At 39.1% G+C, this 18676-nt stretch overlaps 1 protein-coding gene across 7 annotated transcripts in view; it reads left to right on the top strand.

The window, feature by feature from the left end:
• The window catches only part of LOC121635881 (interleukin-1 receptor accessory protein-like 1), a 393288-nt gene extending 374918 nt beyond the window's left edge, over window positions 1-18370 (top strand). For 6 of the 7 annotated variants that reach the window (XM_041979267.1, XM_041979263.1, XM_041979269.1 and 3 more), the window contains exons 10-12: window positions 8405-8575; window positions 12116-12160; window positions 14979-18370. In XM_041979267.1, coding sequence (XP_041835201.1) covers window positions 8405-8575; window positions 12116-12160; window positions 14979-15706 — 944 coding nt within the window. In that variant the 3' untranslated portion in view covers window positions 15707-18370. The remainder of the gene's footprint in view (window positions 1-8404; window positions 8576-12115; window positions 12161-14978) is intronic. The other variant, XM_041979264.1, reaches the window with a different exon arrangement.
• Window positions 18371-18676: the final 306 nt, after the last annotated feature.

The raw sequence follows: 18676 nt of genomic DNA, 5'->3' as shown, positions 1-18676 counted from the left end.
GAAGCAAAAACAACAACAACAAAATGCAATATTCAGTAAAATATCCTCAATACAGCAGCAGACAACTTGCCAGTCTTTGATTGGTTCTGGTTCTTGTTCTTTGTAGTAATGGTCTGATTTTCCAGCAGTTCCCTGAGCAGTTTTCAGAGCCTCAACAAGCAAAGTATCAGTTTTAGCTTTAAAAAGACTTTTCGGCCTCAATCACTGGAAAATTGATGCTTCTGGCCCACATATTATTTCAGTATGCATTTAGCTGTTGTGTATTATTCTTAATAAGCCAAACACATATTGTCATTGGAATAAATCCTGGTTAGTGGGACTTACAGTATGAAGCACCAGTATGCTGTATATGTTCATCAACCTGTTAACAGCTGCATATCCTCTTAAAACAAGTGGGTTTTTTTAACTGATGCACCTGCTGCTCTTTAAGAAGACTCACTTGCACATTATGATGTGCACTCATATCAGTGTAGAGACTTCTCTTGGGAGCTGTTTGATGTATTTTTGTTGATTTGGATATTTTCCGGAGCAATTTAAAAGCTGCAAATCTTCTGATTTTTCAAGCCGCACCCGCTGAATCAAGCTGCAGTGGCTTCAATCAGTCATGTTCAGTTTGTGTAGCCAGATAGGATTTGAGAACTTGACATCTCTGACAATTTCTCACTGAGAGAATTTTTTTCTCTTTTTGCTTCCCGATTATTATTCTGCATGTAGGGTTTTAGTAATGAAACTTTTGAGTTTTAGTTTTATGTGTAATATTTAACTTGTCCTTTTTCCCCCTGTTTGTTTAGACAGGTTTGATAATGTGTTTCCTGGCTGAGCTTAATTAAACGGAAACCAAGTAAGGAGGATGTTTCACATTATTAAGCAATCTTCTTCTCGATCTTTCTTCAGATAAAAAGCATTTAATAGAGTAAGGCCTTGTAAATTGATTTAACATTGTCAGACTAATGCATTGTATCAAGGGAACAGCATGTAAGAATTACTGACATCTACTGGTAAAGATGAAAACAATCATTTCAAATTCAAAGCATAGTTATGAATGGATGGTGGCCATCAGTGGCCAAAATTCTTCCAGACATAGACACATTTTCATCTGTGAGTGGATTCAGTGGCCTCAAATGCGGCAATGACTGGACAATGACTAGGTTCTATGTGCCTTTTAAAACATTATCAGAAATGGTGCCCTAGCTCCTATCAAACAAAACCATCGCTCCAGTTTAGAAGCTGGGAGGGTTCTCATTTTGTCCATTCAAAGAAGAACAAAGTAAAAATGGTGGAAAAAATATGGCAGCTGCCATGTATGTTGACCAATGTCTAATAGATATAAATGGCTCATTCTAACAGAACAGAAACGCAGTAAAGTCATTAGATACCAATACAAAACATAGGGACGATGAAACCAATACCTTATGAAACACTGAATCACTTCGACACGCCTGCCATGAAACGACTCACTGCTTTGAAGTATTTGATACAGTCAAAGAGCTATTTCTGAGTGTGTGTGATGCAGTTGAGGAGAAGCATTGATAGAACCCTTAATCAATCATTACATCATTACTTCACAGCTGTTATGGGTCTCCTTGTCTCATCTTTTACTCAGTGTTTACTAATAAATTAAATGTTCTTAATAAATACTGTTTTCTTCTGTCATTAACCCCTTAAAAATCTTCCATTTTGCCTAGTTTTTATTGATAAGACTTGTCGTGGACCAACTATTTTACTGGACTACTTTTACTGGTCCTTTGGTGGTATAACAGGACCGTTTTCCTACGGGATGTCTGGTACCAACATGGTAATTTACAGGATCAAAGGGGCCGTGAGGTTACTTTGATCAAGAAAAAAAGACTATGAATATGGTTGAACTTAAAGTAACTCATCTCTTATAACTCATCTTTTATAAATCGCAGTGAAGCTTAGCACCTGTCTGAGATACACATGACTTAATGTGACCTTGGTTTGTGTGGTCACGTGACTTTTGGCATGCTGAAGCAACATATCAACTCAGTGGTTGCAACACTTCTGATTCATAAGGTTGATACAAAGTGCAGGAGACAGACTGAAACGTAACATCATTAAATTTTGTTACTTTTAAAGGAGAGTACCTTGGGGTGTTTTACATTCATCAGCCGTGTCCAAAGTCTGTCCTCAAGGGCTGCTGTCCTGCAGATTTTAGATGTTTCTGGTTGGCTGTGGAAACATAGATCAGGGCGTACAGATCCAAACCACATTAAACAGTCTAGACCCAAGTCAGACTCCTTGGTGGAAATGGGGCTTTACTCACCATTTCCTGCCATGGGATAGAAGGAAGAACCATGCTTTCTGCAGTAAAGACAACAAGTCATCCAATGCTGCAAAAAGTACCATTGAATCTTTGACTGCTATGGGCATAAATGGAGAAGAACTCTTAGGCATCCCCTGACCGCAACCTTGTTGAGAACCCTTGTTCTGTTATCCGCAAACAAAAGCAAGACATAAAATATGCATGGATGAGAGAATTACCCTAATATCATTGTTGCTGATTAAAAATTAAAATATAATTAAAAATATAATTATTATTACTTTTAGGCATTGCTAGTTTTGGATGAGAGAAGACATTTCTGCAGCTCTGTTGCTCTTGTAGTCAGAGGAGTTTTGTGTTTGTGCAGTGCTTGTGTGGGTTGTTAGTGCTTTCTCATGCCTTCACATGAGTGAGTGCATGAGTGGAAGGGTAATACATTCTGCTGAACTCTCTCCATAAAGCAAATCAAAACACATCCCCTGTGCCAGACAAAAACATTAACTCTGAGGCCTCATCAGCAGCTGTAAAAGGAAAAAAAAATGCCTTTGATTGGGCCTGGTGAGTGAGTCTTAGCTTGAGAATGCATCAAACTGAGAGAGGGAGCAAGTTTTAATTTGATTCCCCTGTAATGAGTCTCAAATAGCAACACTGCAATGAATTCAAGGGGAATGAGATTAGTTCAGAGAGGCTGAGGGGCTGTACAAAGTGGGAAGAGAGGCAGCTTGAGAGTTATGTTTGCTAAAAGGTAAAAAGTATTCTGGACCCCTCTGACGACTCTGCCTAACTGGAATAGCTGCTACATCAGACATTTCAATAAAAGTCATTACTGCCGCCTGTGAAACTTCTCCTTAATGGATGACCCAGAGGCAGTTGTGTTGAAAAGGGGGATGTTGGGCCTTGAACTTAAAGCCAAACAGCAAGTGTCTCATTTAATTGTGCAGCCAGAGTGAGTGCTGGGAGAGAGAAAGAGATTTTCAATTTGTTCCCCAGTATAAGGGGATCAGGTCCAATAAGACACAGCACACCGCCCGTAGAGCTCTCAGGAGACCCCTGATACTTTGCTCCATGCCGCAGTCGATTAGATCGCTTCACCACCAGCTCTGGTGCATAAGCGTGCCCACACTCACACCCCGAATCCTGGCAACTCATCTGAGTTCTAGTGACAGTGTACCGCAGATGAATGGAGGAGGATTAAATAGGAAGGCTTCCAGCTGAGTAGAGACAAAACAGTCGCTAAGCAATGGCAGGAGGTGGTTAACCGAGATCCTATCTCTATGGTAACTGCTGCTCTGACAAGACGAAATAGCCACGTGGAAGATAAAGTAGCACAAAGACGTTTTTCATCAATAAAGCCCTAAAGCCAATGTCTCACATTCACAGATATGTTTTTGTTTTGAATGTTTTTATTCTTCAGCATAACTCTCTACATACTGCAAAGAAAGCATTTCATCCGGCCACTCGGAGAACTAATTGAACACCTTCCTCCCTCCTCTGCCAGATGTAAAATTGTAAGCTGTACTCAACAATAGCACAGACTGTCGGCTATTTGTCAGAGGCACAATTTAGTTAAAGAGTGCTCACTTGTCACATTGTGTGGGTGTCAGTGGAATCAATAATAGGCTTCATGATGACAACAGCCGAGCAGGCTTGACAAAGAGGTGGGAATTCATCAACACTCTGCCATAAATACGAATGTCAGCGTTGTCAACGCAGCGTGGAATTACGAAGCTCTGTCTGTTCAGTGTAGTTTGGAGATACTGATTAGTTTTCACATCTTGGACACATTACATCTGTAATGCATCCTGTTTCATTTGCATATTCTGTCTGTGATGCATCAAACAAAAAGGACACCTTATTTTAAAACAAGTATTTAAATATGATTGACAGGTCTTAAAGCAGTTTGGATTCGCTGTCTTCAGCTTTGCTGTTAAATAACGACAGTAATTTAATATGTTAAGCCCTTTTAAGGTCTAGATTTTTTATGTTCTGATACCCAAAATCAAACTAATCAGAAATTTAAGAAATACTCAACTTTTTTTTTTTTTTTTACTCAGATGGTTATATATATGAAAAAGATTTTTAAAAAATTAATTACCCTGTGATATTTCCAATCCAGATTCAAATGCTTTAATTTAATCTAATTTAATTTTATTTTATTTTATTTTATTTTATTTTTGTCCTTAAGTAAGTGTTTGGCCTAAGCTTATGAATTTAACACGCAGGTTTAATTGAACTAAAACAGTTTATGTCTAAAGAAATCTTCACATTTTCAGTCTACCCCTGCAAATGAGACAATATCACATGGTAAACTGAGTAACCATGGTCCGAACTGAGAATATAGTTCTGTATGCAAGCCGGCAGCAAGGAGTAAAGTGCATTTTTATTTAAATTTCAATCACTGTATCTCAGCAGTCTGCTTTCTACTGTCTGATGCAATCCCATATTCTTCTAGTGAAATTGAATTATGGAAAACAAAACATTATGTTACGGAAAAAAGTACCCAGCCACTCATTAGCAGTCAACGCTGTGCATTTCTGAAGCTACGTACTTAAGTATGTTTGTTGCATTCCAATCTACTATTCATTAAATGTTATGGAGCCCGGAGATATCACAGAGATTACGCCTCCAACTCTCTTGGCATTCTCCACTGCAAGTTCAAGAGTTCACCATCTAACTGTGGGCTCTGTGTGCACACATGCACTGAACACATGCACATTCTTCACATGGAGCGCACGTGCTGGGTGTGATAGAAGCCGCTTACTTTGCAGTCAGCACGTAGGACGGCAGATGTAGCTTTTGTAGGTAGATGCCTCAACTGTCTCCTATACGGTGTGACTTCTGGAGACGCTGGAGGGAAGGGAGGAATCAGAGGGGGTCATTCCGCCTTCGTGATTCACCCCCTGCATCTTCCTTTCTCTCCTCTCTCTTTCTCACTACAGACGAGTGAATCATCTCCACTAAAATAGGCCTTGATCTGCCTACACAGCGTTCGTTTAAAAGCTGGAGAAAGACAGAGAGGGAGATTTATGCCACTGTGAAGCAGAATTTAAGCCTCAGAGTTAGTTATACTAAGTGAGGTTGCATTTCAATTATTTTTACATGTCCCTGATGTTGTAAAAGGAATTGCACGTTATAAAAACAAGATAGATTAATTACAAGGCATCAAATAAGAGTGGTGTTCACTCGCCAAATATCAAGATTACCTTCCAGGAAGAAAGTGAATCTTGTTGGCAGTCTCAGCCTCGGAGAGAGGTTGGTGTGTAAAATAGAAAAGATATTGAAAGAAGCAAAATTGGGATGGTGTTCTGACAGTTGATCTCCGTCAGAGCCATCCACTCACCCCCTTGTTTTAACCTAGCTTTCTAAACATTCGCCTCCCATCATCTAAAGTGTCCTAATACATTGAAGTCATCACATGGCTCTGGCAAACTATAAAGCAGAGGGACCGGAGTCCAATTAAAGCAGAAATTCAAAGCTCCAAACTCTGCTCGTGTCCTTAAAAAGTTTAGCTCAAAGGCTGCGGACTGCAGCTTGGAGTGTCCCAGTTCTCATGTTTTCTTCCTTTTGTGGCACTGATAGCTTGATTTAATAAATAAACACATGGAATCTAATATTTTTGTTTCTCATGAATATGACCCAAAATATGACAATGACTGCAGTTGCACTTCAATTACAAAACATGTGTTAAACCACATGGGCTCTGGCATGCAGATTCCCCTAAAGGTCAGTTTCCAACCTTATTAAATTAGGTTGAATTGGATGGGAAATGGGTAGATGTTTGTCTTTTTTCCCTGGCTTCACTCCATCAGCCTAATTTCAACCAAATCCCTAAAGACCCATGAAAATCATGTTTTCCATGTTGTTTACATGTCCATGTGGCATTTATCTGATGCTAGAGGACATATCTTGTGAAAATTTTGATCAAAATGGCTTTTCTGAGTATTTCTACTTTTAAATCATTGTGAATCAATGGCGGGCAGAAAAAAGCGAGCTCAGACAGACCTTCATTTTCACATCATAACCCCACAGGGCGAGGCCACAAGCTCCTGCCACGCCCTCTCCGCCAGTTCTGACTCTGTGGACAAAAAGATGGCAGATGTGTTCAGTAGCAGGTTGCTAATCACATTAGCTTTCAGTATTTACCAAAAAAGTTTGCTGTGAGAGAGCAATGGTTGAGGTTTCTCAGTCATCACAATATAACAAACGACACGCTGGTTAGCAGTCAAAACATCAAAGAAGACATGGGTCAACATAGCTCCTATGTTACATGCCTTTTATTTATTTATTTATTTATTCATTTATTTATTTATTTTGCACCACATAGCGACAGGAAGGCGGGTAGTTGGCATCAGGCGGGGCACTCTGACTCCGCCCACAACTTAGAGTCGAATGCGCTACTGGTTCTCTGCAAAAGCAGAATCCTGGAAAAGGGCAGAGGTTTTGTGCAAAAAAACTTCATAATCACAATTTAAAGACCACTGAGAACATTTTAAATAGTTCCAAATAAGCATTGGAGTGGGTCTTTAAGCTCTTTTCTTTTCAAGATTCTTAGGGCAAGCCAAAATAATCCTTGCGGCATTGTTCCGGCTGATCAAGAAAAGGGCTTTTCAGAAACTCCACAAGACCAAACTGCGCTATACTCAGTATCCAGAGCAACTATTGACTTAAGCAAAATCCATCATAAAGTACTAACCAACTATACTTAACCTTAAATGTCACAGGTGTTTAGGTGATATACTGTATATCCCGGATAAGCCCCCAATAATTATTAAACCTCGGCTCAGCTCAGGAAATGGGGGTGGCAACATTAAGCTGTTAAAGGTCAAATCATTTATTGGTGAAACCTAATAAAAAGAAAACACAATCTGATATCTGGTTTGTTTGTTGTATTTCTGTGTTCAGTTAATTTAAGATTTTATTAAAATTTTACATAGTAACTGCAAAAATAAGGCTTTAATGAAAAAACTAAATAAAATTTTGCTTGTTATCATACAAATCATAAATTCGGCTAAAGTAGAAGCTCTGAGTTATATTAAATCAAAAGCCATTTGTGAGCTAAAGGAGCCGAGTCTTTAAAAAGAGCTGGACTTTACAAAGTCATCCGTTGGCAAGTTGCACCAAAGCTCCGTCTACCACTGCTGCCCTGAATGAACGCCAGTAGCACAGTAGGATGTGAAGGTGACACTAGGATCAGCTGGATAGCAGACAACCCACCAACTGCAGACAAGGAATCACACAGTCGTACCATCCACCCAATCATCTGTTTTCAACCACATACAAAGTCTGACTATCTAAAACAAATATGCCTCAAACTGGGCTGTAAAATTCAGAGCACTGAGCTTTCTAGTTCATTCTTCCACACCAAACTAACCCCCAGTTCAAGATATGTGCCGGTTACTTGTTTTAGTCAAATAGAAGAAGAAATAGTTGTAAATTTCTACTTACTTTACTAATTTGATTCCTAAGATAGTTACTTGAGCAGCAGAGAGAAATGGGCCTTTATATCAGGAAGGCTTTTGCTAGAGGTCAGCCTTTCTACCTTAAGCTGTTTGACGAGTTTAACTGGTCAAATTTAAGAAATCTTTAGTTGTTCTGCTCATGAGCCAAAAGCCATTATTTTCTTCACTCATTTTACTGAAAAAGAAAAAAACACATGAAGTCCTCCATGACTTCTTGCTTTCCATCTCTCAGCTCAGTCCTTTCAAATCTGCCATCAATCTTTGCTTTCACATGGGTGATGGAGCAGCACCATGTGCTGGCCCGAGCAGGCGGCGTCAGGCGTTTAGCTCAGGCTGGAGAATAATTTGTTTTGCCTGTAGTGGGCAGAGTAGCTATCAAGGCAACATAATTTGTCAGTGTGGACGGAGCTGTAATGAAAAGCACTCAGATGGACAGAGGTGCCCAGAGGTCAGTGTAATGGAGGCGTCCTGTCTCGATGAAGTCCCCCAGTGAATGAATAGCTCATTCTGCACTGGTATGAAAATAGATTGTGAGCGTCTGGGATGTAACAGTGCATAACTTTGGCCTGCTTTTAGTAATCTAAATTCAATAAAGGCTGTGTTAGCATAACTCACTGATTTGCTTTTAACACAAACTGGGTCTGTCTTTTTACTATGCCCATAGACAACAAGGACTATGATGCTTACCTGTCCTACACCAAAGTGGATCCAGACCAGTGGAGCCAGGAGACCAGAGAGGAGGAGCGCTTTGCCTTGGAGATCCTCCCCGACGTGCTGGAGAAGCATTATGGGTATAAACTCTTCATTCCAGACAGGGACTTGATCCCCACAGGAAGTAAGCTCTCTCTCTCACGGCGATGTCAAGTTGTGTCGAATGTTTTTGTCGCTTGGTGTTGCTCGTGTTGCTGTTGTCAGTGCAGTGGTGATGCCTTGTTTGGTGGTTTCTGTTATGCATTTGTGTCGTGGCATAACAAAGATCCTGTGCGATCATCATTTGTTTTCACTTGATCATTATCAGATGAGCTTTTTTTCTAACCGCCGGCTGAAATTAATGGATCAGTTTACTGCAGGAGTTCATTTAGGGGTTCTTCAGTGCAGATTTTGTGTTTTTAAAAAAAACAGAAAAGAGCTGAATTTTACAGTTTTTTATTATATATATATATATATTTTTTTATTTTAGTAGTTCACAACACAGAGCCACTGATAGGAGACATATGCATCATTGTCCAGCTCATAAAAGCGCCAAGTTGGTGACTGATGGATGCACCACCTTAGCATGAAAAATATTGTAAGCCTCATAACATAATTGCCTAAGTCATATTTTTAGGTTTTATAGGCAGTGATTCACAGTGAACCAGCTGTTTTAGGAAAATACAGTTCAACAGATATCACAATTAAAACAACATATGACTTATATGCTATAAGACTAACGATATGCTAATTTACCAGTCTGGGAAAAAAAAAACATTAAGCTTGAGCACATTTTTTTGCAAATGAGAGTGCACAAATAAAAGCAGAGACATTTGGGTAAAAATCCATCACTGGTTCGAACAGTTATCAGAGAATATACTGTAGATTAATAATTAAAGTTTTTAAAACTTCTCCACTTTAAAAAGAAAAAAAGGAGGAAGAAGCAGACGTACCTGATTGATCAAACAAACTTATAGCAAAAATATTGTAATAAAGATTTTTCTACAATTTATGGAGCATAAAAATTCTGCTTTAAATGAAAAACACCTTGTTTTGTCAAGAAATGGGATAACTCTATCTCAAATGACTAATGGGTAAATTTTACTGGAAAAAAAATTGTAAGGAACTTTTACTGATGACATAGAGTGAGCCTCACAGTGTACCATTTAACCTGATGTTGTTTGGCTTCAAGCCTGAGAATATACTTGCTTATAAATCTTACCTTATTACTGGAGGTTTCCACTAGGAGGCGCATCAGATAACTCATGTTGGATGGAGTTGCAGAATTTGTAGGATGTAAACAGAATAATAAATATGGCAACAGCAGACGAGTTAGGATTTGGTTCATGAGATCACTGCAGAAAAAATTGCAGCTTCAGTATCATACATGTAAGGCCCCCAAAACAAGCATGACATGTGTCATTACTCACATATTACAGCTTGAAAGTATGTAACGTTTATTTCTCAGGATGTGCACAAAAGATGCTTTAAACAATACAAAATGAGTTATATAAACTTCTGGTTGGATGTTGAGCTACACCTGTTAAGGTGTACCTGACAGAGGTCATATTGATTAAAGTGAGAATCACAAGCCCTTTTCACACAATGATTGTGTCAAATCAATCAATAGAGTCTCACTGCTGCTTCTTTTACATAACCCACACAGACCAAACAGGGTGCCGAATTAGTAAAGCAAAGCCCGATTAGCTGAGTGACAATAGCCTCGTTGGAAAGAGCAGTGTGCTACAGCTGCACCTTCCACTTAACAGATGCATGCTAATTCAGCTTTGTGACTATCTCTGCTGTAGGCTCAGGGGTACATTAGCAGTGGATCACCTTCAACCACTATACTTAATCATGATCAGTGCACTTCTGCCCCTTCTGTGAAAAGTGTTATAGATACAGAAAGATGGAGTTCAGATCTGGAAAGTGAGGCTAGTGTGGGGGCATCATACAATAATCGCTATGTTTTAACTTATGGATGAAGGGTTCTTTTGTTTGTTTGCTTTTATATTTTCTAGCGTCTGTACTTTTTCCTAGACACTTGGAGGATTAGGATGAGAAGGGGGGAATTTATCTGGTTGCAATTAGTAGTTTATGCCACTAGATGTCATTCCTTCTTCCACACAGGAGCTTTAAGTTTTGCCTGAACTTGGGCAGCAGAAACAGTGTGATCAACCCTTTATACCAAGCTGACTGACCCCTGCTTAAGAAGACCAGAAATTCAAAGAAAACCTATTTGAGGTGGTTTTTAAAGTGTTTACAATTTCCTCCTTTTGCTGTGCAATTACTAGTTCTTAAGGACCATGCATAAAAGCAGCTATGAAGTGTAATATACTGTCTCCTGCATCATGATTCAGGGTATACAGCACACTGAATGCAACACACAATCTGGGCATAATCATGATGTTAAAAGTTAACAAATGTGTCACGACAAGCAAAAATCTATGTATTTATGCCATTACATGTCAATAATTCACAATAAATGCTGAATATCTGCAGAGGAAAGAACTTAAATTTACCAAGATACTGTCAGTTTTAAGGTAGATGTCCTTTTTTGTACTTCATACTTCCCTGCTTTTACATTGCAGCATATGCAGCCACCTACACTCGAAGCAGCATTAGAATTAGCTGAAATATTTAAAGTACACAATACACTCTGTTTAAAGCCTGTGGGAGGCATAATAACCTCTATTATATATGCAATACTATTAGCAGAAGGAGCCAACCTTATGATTTGAGTCCATGTTCCTGATCCAGCTGCACAGAAACTGTGCCTCTGCATGCTGCTGTGTAATGGTGTCAGCTGCACAATCAAAAATCTCTTTATGCATGGATATTAATGCATGTTTTACCACAGTATACTCCTAATGGAGCCTCTTGCCATGCCCTGTGCTTATCTTTGATTAACTCATCACGCAGATGAGTTTGATAATATCATTATGCCATTAGCCTCCATTTAAATCCTTGCATCTGCTTGTCTTCCTGCACATACCACCATTACTAATTACGTTCCTTTTCAGTGGCATTGTGCCAAGGTTATAAACCGAATCCTTTGCTGTGATTATGTGCTCAATACGGGGGGGACGGTTGTAATATGGGAAAAATGGCATAAAAATGCAAGGATTAAGAGGAATCCAAAGCACGTCCGCCACAGTTCCAGCTTGGTGGCACGGCTTGCTGGGTTTGTGACTATTTATAAATATTTAGCTCCTACTGGGAATGTATTAACATCCCAACAGTTGATATAACATAATCCCCAGTTATATATAACATTTTGGCCATTTGGGAGTTCAGCATATGTCAACAATCTTTGTCTTGAGCTACTGTTTGGTAACATATTCCACTGTATGATGAATTATTTTTTAAAATGTTAATCATCTTACCGCTCTAAAACATTTCTAACATCTAGCACATAGCATACTTATAGTATTGTAAAACAAATGGCAGCAACATGAACCCTCTACCATTTAAATGAGAGGCTTTTCCTCTGCTTTTTTATGCTACATGTCCCATATTAAACTGGAATAAACTGGTCGGTGCGATTCTCCTTTCACAATCGCCGGCAGAACATCAAGTGGACGAACACAGTTTATGCCAGAGGAATGTCCCCACATTGTCAGATCTGTTTCTTTTTATCTGCTAATCTTTTGATCACACTTTGAATGTAAATATCTATGTTTAGGTTTCACCAATGATCATTTCCAGGATGACACAAGACTACTTAGAGGTACTTCTTCCCCAGATTTTTACCACTCGTGTCAGCATTCATCGACAGGCTTTCTGATTTCTGGCAGAACTTCATAAGTCATAAGAGTTGGTGGTTATGAATGGTTTGAGTAGTGGCTACGCTAATTATCAAGAATAACCAGTAAAATGTGTTTATGAAGCTTGACAGAAACTACTGACTTTCACCGTTGTCTGAAAAAGCAATAATTTGATCCTATTTAAATCTGTATCATAACTTAAGAAAAGACATTAAAATTCCGTTCAGTCAAATGAAAAAAATAAGTGCACCCCTTACATTAGTCACACACACCGCCGATAAAATTCTGATTTATCTAAACCTTTAAAAGCCATGACCTGGTGTTCTGTTTGCTGTTGAGCTGTGTGGCCCAAAGATGCCACAGATGTGTCTGGAACTCACTGACTTTACATTTTAAAGCTCAAAAGCAAGATGTTTGATAGGGAAAAAAGTCCCCCCCAAAAAAAAACCCAAATTGTATTAGTATTAGAATATAACAAGCTTTTAATGTTAAATTGATCACAAAGAAATTTGCCTGCAAGGTAGACACATGAAGAAAACTAAAACAAAACTACAGAGCATGCAGGCCTGTATCAGGTCCTTTTGAAGTATGTTCTGTGGAAACATAAATCTCATTAAGCACGAAGCAACAATTCCTTCAAAAACAGACATATTTGTTGCTTGTTTATACCTTTAAATACGACTCATGAGGAGGGAAGACTGGTGAAAGGATGCACAGTGAGGCATGACATGGAGACAATCATCTGCTCGCACTGTATTACAACACTTTTCTCATCTCCTAGTTAGGTTTGTACAAAAACGTTACTTCAACATTAGGATAACAGATTTAATTAATACAATTAATACATTAAATTCTAATGCATAATATTTCCTGTTTGTCACATGACATGGTTGGAGTTGGATATCAAACCACCACTGTTTTTCAGACAATAATCAACTGAGAAGCATGGTGGTGGAAATGTTATGGTATGGAGTTCCTTCGCTGCCTCTGTCCCTTCAGTTTGTTGTTGCTAATTCAACAAGGAATTCTGTTAAATACCAAAGAGAGCTTGAAGACAGTGGTAAGCAATTCATCTAAACGTTTGATTGAAACAAGAAAATTATCTCAAGGATAGAGCGGAGAGACTCAGAGGCCCCAGTCAAATACTGAATATCTGAAATATCTTTAGTCTGAATGAAAAACTTGAAGCAAGTTGATGTTGAGGCCAGTGGACAATAATGAAAAACCCCTACAAAAACCTATTTGAGCTGAAGGGAAAATGACATAAAGCAGAACAAGCTGATGAAAAAGAAAATGTCCCTTTTAAAGTTTTAAAGTTTCCATTAATCCACATTTACAAGCAGTCACTGTGTCAAAGTATGTTGACCTTTTTGTTGCTCAAATGTGATTTAAAAAATGGCCGACTATGGGGTGTGCTTTCTTTTTCCACATGACTGTACAAGCTCTGTATTTAACCAATTTACTGGTATTCAAACAATATAAAATAAAGGGGTTGCTCTTATATTCTAGCTATGTGTAGCTGTTGCTCAATAGCGAAAAACTGCAGGCAATTTAGTCCATTGTTGCAGATTTGTGCTGCCTAAGTAGAAATTTTGCAGTGTGTCCCATGCTAGTGAGTTATTGTTAAAAACTGGAGACAAAAACTGGAAGTAAGATGGGTGCATGCATTGTCATGAACTGACAAATATTACTCCAGCTGTGATTGAAAATATAAACTGTAGGAAAGCTGATGTACTTTTATATGGTAATAAATAATGCTGAATGCAAAGGTAATAATATAAAGTTAAATCTGGTTTTATGTCTTTGAAATGAGAAATTTACTGTGTTTCCACAGCATTATGACACAGCAGATTTAGTCAGTTTCATCAGCTGAAACCATCAAATCAAACTAAAACTCACTGGCTAATTATGAACCATGAATTTATCTATCATCTTGAAGAAAAACCCTAATCAGAACTAGTTCAAAGCTTTAAGGGGAATATTAATCCCAGGGTCCAGATGAACTTCAGCATGATAATAACCAGAGACTGATATGTCATTTTACCAAGTTTATTCCAATCCGGTTGCTCTTTTGTGAATCCTTGGCCAGAAAATGACAGGAATGAGCAAGACAGAGAGGGGATGTGGCATTGGGTAGCCTAAAGACCGTCGAGACATCAAAATGTCATTCAGTCACACGCTTGGGAGGTGAAGCCCGGTTAATCCCGTCAACCTGCTGTTGACTCTTCTCTTTGTCGTAGGCTAGAAATACTAAAAGCAGGCATTAGCTGCATATGTATATATATATATACTATATATATATACATCTCTGTTCGTGCACTTCTTCCTGACACCCAAATATATATAATCCCACTTATCACCCTGAAAGCTGAGTCATACATTAGAGTCTGCAGTTACTGAAACCTTTCACCTAATTCCCCTTCAGACTAAAGAAATAGGAATTTAAGAAAACATAGGGGTCTCATTTGGCTACATATCATTATGAAATGTTGCAGTTAGAATAAATAAACTCTTTTCTGTTTCATCCTCATGCCAGATGGATGTATCTGACCTTCATTAGACTTGTTTATTTGAAACACTGATTAAGGAAGTACTTTAATAAGAAGAGGTCAAGAGAATCTTGTAGCCTGTGAGAATTGTTAATCATATTTTCATCACCTATGAGCTCTTTAGTTAGCCATTTAATGCATACAAGCAAGAAGAAATAAGCTCAATCATGCCAAGATGAAAACATTCTTTGGATTAACTTGCAGTTTTGTCTCTGTATCCCTGTGAATCCAGCCTATATCGAGGACGTAGCGCGCTGCGTGGACCAGAGCAAGCGCCTCATCATTGTCTTGACGCCCAGCTATGTAGTGCGGAGGGGGTGGAGCATTTTTGAGCTGGAGACCCGGCTTCGCAACATGCTGGTGACCGGCGAGATCAAAGTCATCCTGATCGAGTGTGCTGAACTGCGTGGCATCATGAACTACCAGGAAGTGGAGGCCCTCAAACACACCATCAAGATGCTGACGGTCATTAAGTGGCGCGGGCCGTCCAGCAACAAGCTCAACTCCAAGTTCTGGAAGCAACTGCTCTACGAGATGCCCTTCAAACGCATGGAGCCCCTAAGCATCTCACACGAACAAGTGCTAGACGTCAGCGAGCAGGGCCCCTTCGGCGAGCTGCAAACCGTCTCGGCCATCTCCATGGCAGCAGCCACCTCCACCGCCATGGCGACGGCACACCCAGACTTGCGCTCGACCTTTCACAATTCTTGCCACACCCAGATGAGGCAGAAACACTATTACCGTAGCTACGACTACGACCTGCCACCCGGCGGCACACTCCCACCACTCTCCTCGCTAGGCAACCAGCACACCTACTGCAACATCCCCATGACACTCATCAACGGCCAGCGGCCACAGTCCAAGTCGCCACGACAACAGAGTCTGGACGAAGCCCACGGCAACAACGCCATGCTGCCGCTGCTTCCCAGGGAAACCAGTATATCCAGTGTCATCTGGTGACAGAGTCGGTGCCAGGCGGGGTAGACTGTGGATCTCTATGATGTCTGTCACAGGGAGGACTCGGCACTGGCACTTGGACCCTGAATGCACCAGAGCCAGATGACCCTGAATGGCACTAAGCTACTTGCTGCTGTTGAATTTGCACCAGGAAATAACAGGGACAAGGGGTGGGGGGAAGGGGGGAAGGGGTAACACTAGAAAAAACTGGAGCTGGAAGACCTGGCAATTTTCTTTTTTTTTTTTTTTTTTCTTTTTTTTTTTTTTGTTTGTTTGTTTTGTTTTGTTTTGGTCCAATAAGAGCTTTTATTGAAACTGAACAACAACAAAAAAAAAGGAAGAACATTTTTTTTATGCCTGTATAAACACTCACATAACACAAGCCAACACCGATGATAATTTACCCAGACAGTCGAAGAATACAGGGTCCTGTACATACGTTTTTCTAATTCTTTGTAGCAACAGTGTTTGGGACTTGTTTCTTCTTTATGTTTTATCATCAGCTGGGACTTGTTTTTTTATTTCTTTGGTTTCAGTTTGTATAAAAGTGAAGCAATGGTCTGTGAGACATGTCGGTTAAACCGTTGTTACCTTTATCCTAATTTGTTGGCTGGTGTAGTTTATAAAGTGGTTATTTTTGAGGGGCGATGTGGGGAGGTTTAACTTCACAGCCCTTGGGAGATGGGTAAGATTTGAGGGTTGATGGTCTGGGCTCAACCAGAGTATGCAAAATTTGGAGTCTGGACAGGAGTGAAACGTGAGGTTTCCCCAATCGGTCGTGCTCGAGCGCTTTAGGAAAATGATGATTATGGTGCTAGGCTTCACATCTCTGTTTCTCTCACGATAACATTTACTTTTGAAGAACAGCCTTGCTATTTACCTTAACAGATGATTATATCACTGAAAGTAATTATGTGTATAATTTTATGAAAAAAGAAAAGTATATTTTTGTAACTGAGGGATATTTGCTTAGAGATGTTATACCTATGAAATTTCTGAAAGAAGGAATTGGAAAACTTTAAAAAAAGGACATTGTTTTGTTATGTGGAACGGCATAGCTCACAAAAATCAATAGGTCACTCACTAAATGTCTTACCCTTATATTGCAAGATGAAGGGAAAAAAAAGTATTTGTGTTTTCATGAAGGGAGGGAATTTTGACATTTCCAGTACATCACTGATATCTGCTCAGCAGGCTTATATTCTGTTACATTTCAGTGTCACGATTCAGTCGGTCTAACAGGGACGGAGTTGTCGACGATGTCAGCGCGGATGGAGGAGAAAGCCATCGTCACCTGAAGCATTTACTCTCACCTGGTTTTCCTCTTAAGGACCAAACAAGGCTGTCCAGGGCTAAATTGTTGTCACAGTTATCCATTTCCTCTTAAATGACAGCTCTGTTATTTGTATGTCATTCCCACTTGCAGCGATTTAGCTGTCAAGTGATTCAGAATAAAACGGGGCTCTCCGGCACTCCTGTGGTGAAGATAACGCAAAGAGTTTTGTTTCTAAATGAGTCAGAAAACAACAGAACAAGTATGTCATCATGGGGTGTATTCCTTTTACAACCAACAACCTTATAGATGTAATTAATCATCAAGAATGTCTTTAAACATGCCAATAAAAACCTGATGTATATGTTAATTACAATAATAATGCAACTTTAGACCAAAGCAAGCTAAAGTGAACAATATCCATCAACAAAAAGGATCTTTTCTTTCTTTAAAAATCAGTGAAAGTTCATTCAATCCAGATATTCCCTCATATACGAGAGCGCAGCCTGTGTTTCTACTCCTTCTGCAGCTGTGCCATATCTTTTTCATTTTTTAATGTTTTTTGAGAAACTAACATCATACTAAAATACCTGCAACATCTCAGATGTTTCATTTAGTGCCATAAAATATGCAAAGTGATGAACTTGTAAAGAATAAATAAAAATCCCCTTTTATCTTCTTGAACGTATCACTTGTTACAACTTTTTGAGTTTTAATTTTCCTTTGTGGAATATTTAAGACCACCAAGTTTTGCCGTATGCTCCCACAATTACGATGAAAATATTTTAATCGGAGCCAGGCCTGTTTTTGTTTTGTTTTTTTTTATTGTTTGTTTGCTTGTTTTTCCCTCCTTGGAAAAGCAAAAGATAAATTACTATTACTTTTTTCCTTTTTATGGCACCATTTCTATTAAAAAACAAAGAGAAAAAATATGGGGTTCGCTGTGCTATTGAATATGGCATTGTGTAAATAAAATCAAAATAATATAATTAAGATGAAGACAATCGAGCCATATTCGTAAAAGCAATGGTCGCCACTTACATGGCCTCTCCACGCAGAAACACTAATCCTGACTGGATGTTAAACAAATCGGTTTTTGGTGTAATTGCTCCTACTTTTGGAAGCTGTACGGATATTCAAGTTTTTATTTTCTACAAAGACAGTAACACACTTTTCTTTCATGATTAAATTGAACATTTCTGGTGATGTGGCTTTGAAATAAGAAGGTGATGAGGATGAATAATAATAACGGTATATAGCACAGAATAATTCCAGGCACTTTCACGACTCTTGAGACGACGTCTCCCCTGTTTTCTGATTTATTTTCTATTATGTATCTGCAATGTTCATTAAAAGAGATACTGTTATTATTAATAAAACCACATTTATGGTAATGTTACTTCTCAGTCCTGTGTGTGTGTGTGTGTGTGTGGAGAGAGTGAGAGCTCTATATTTACTTGCTAAAAAAATGCTACCCAGCTGACTTTGTTTATGGTGCTTTTGGTTGGATTGCTGACGACGCCCGGATCTATTTTCTTGGCGGAGAGCCTCATGCACCATAACTCTCCCATCTCCTGTAAAACCTTGAAACAACAATCAATAATTCTTCTTATTCCACTCAGAGACTGAATCAGCCTGGCTTTGTTTTAGAATAAGGCTAAATTAGGGGAGTGGAGGCATTAAGAAATGTGTTGAGATCT

This window comes from Melanotaenia boesemani, chromosome 24 (assembly GCF_017639745.1).
Source record: "Melanotaenia boesemani isolate fMelBoe1 chromosome 24, fMelBoe1.pri, whole genome shotgun sequence".
Classification (NCBI taxonomy): domain Eukaryota; kingdom Metazoa; phylum Chordata; class Actinopteri; order Atheriniformes; family Melanotaeniidae; genus Melanotaenia; species Melanotaenia boesemani.
The sequence above is the reverse complement of the archived record's forward strand: the minus strand, read 5'-3'. Positions and strand labels throughout refer to the sequence as shown.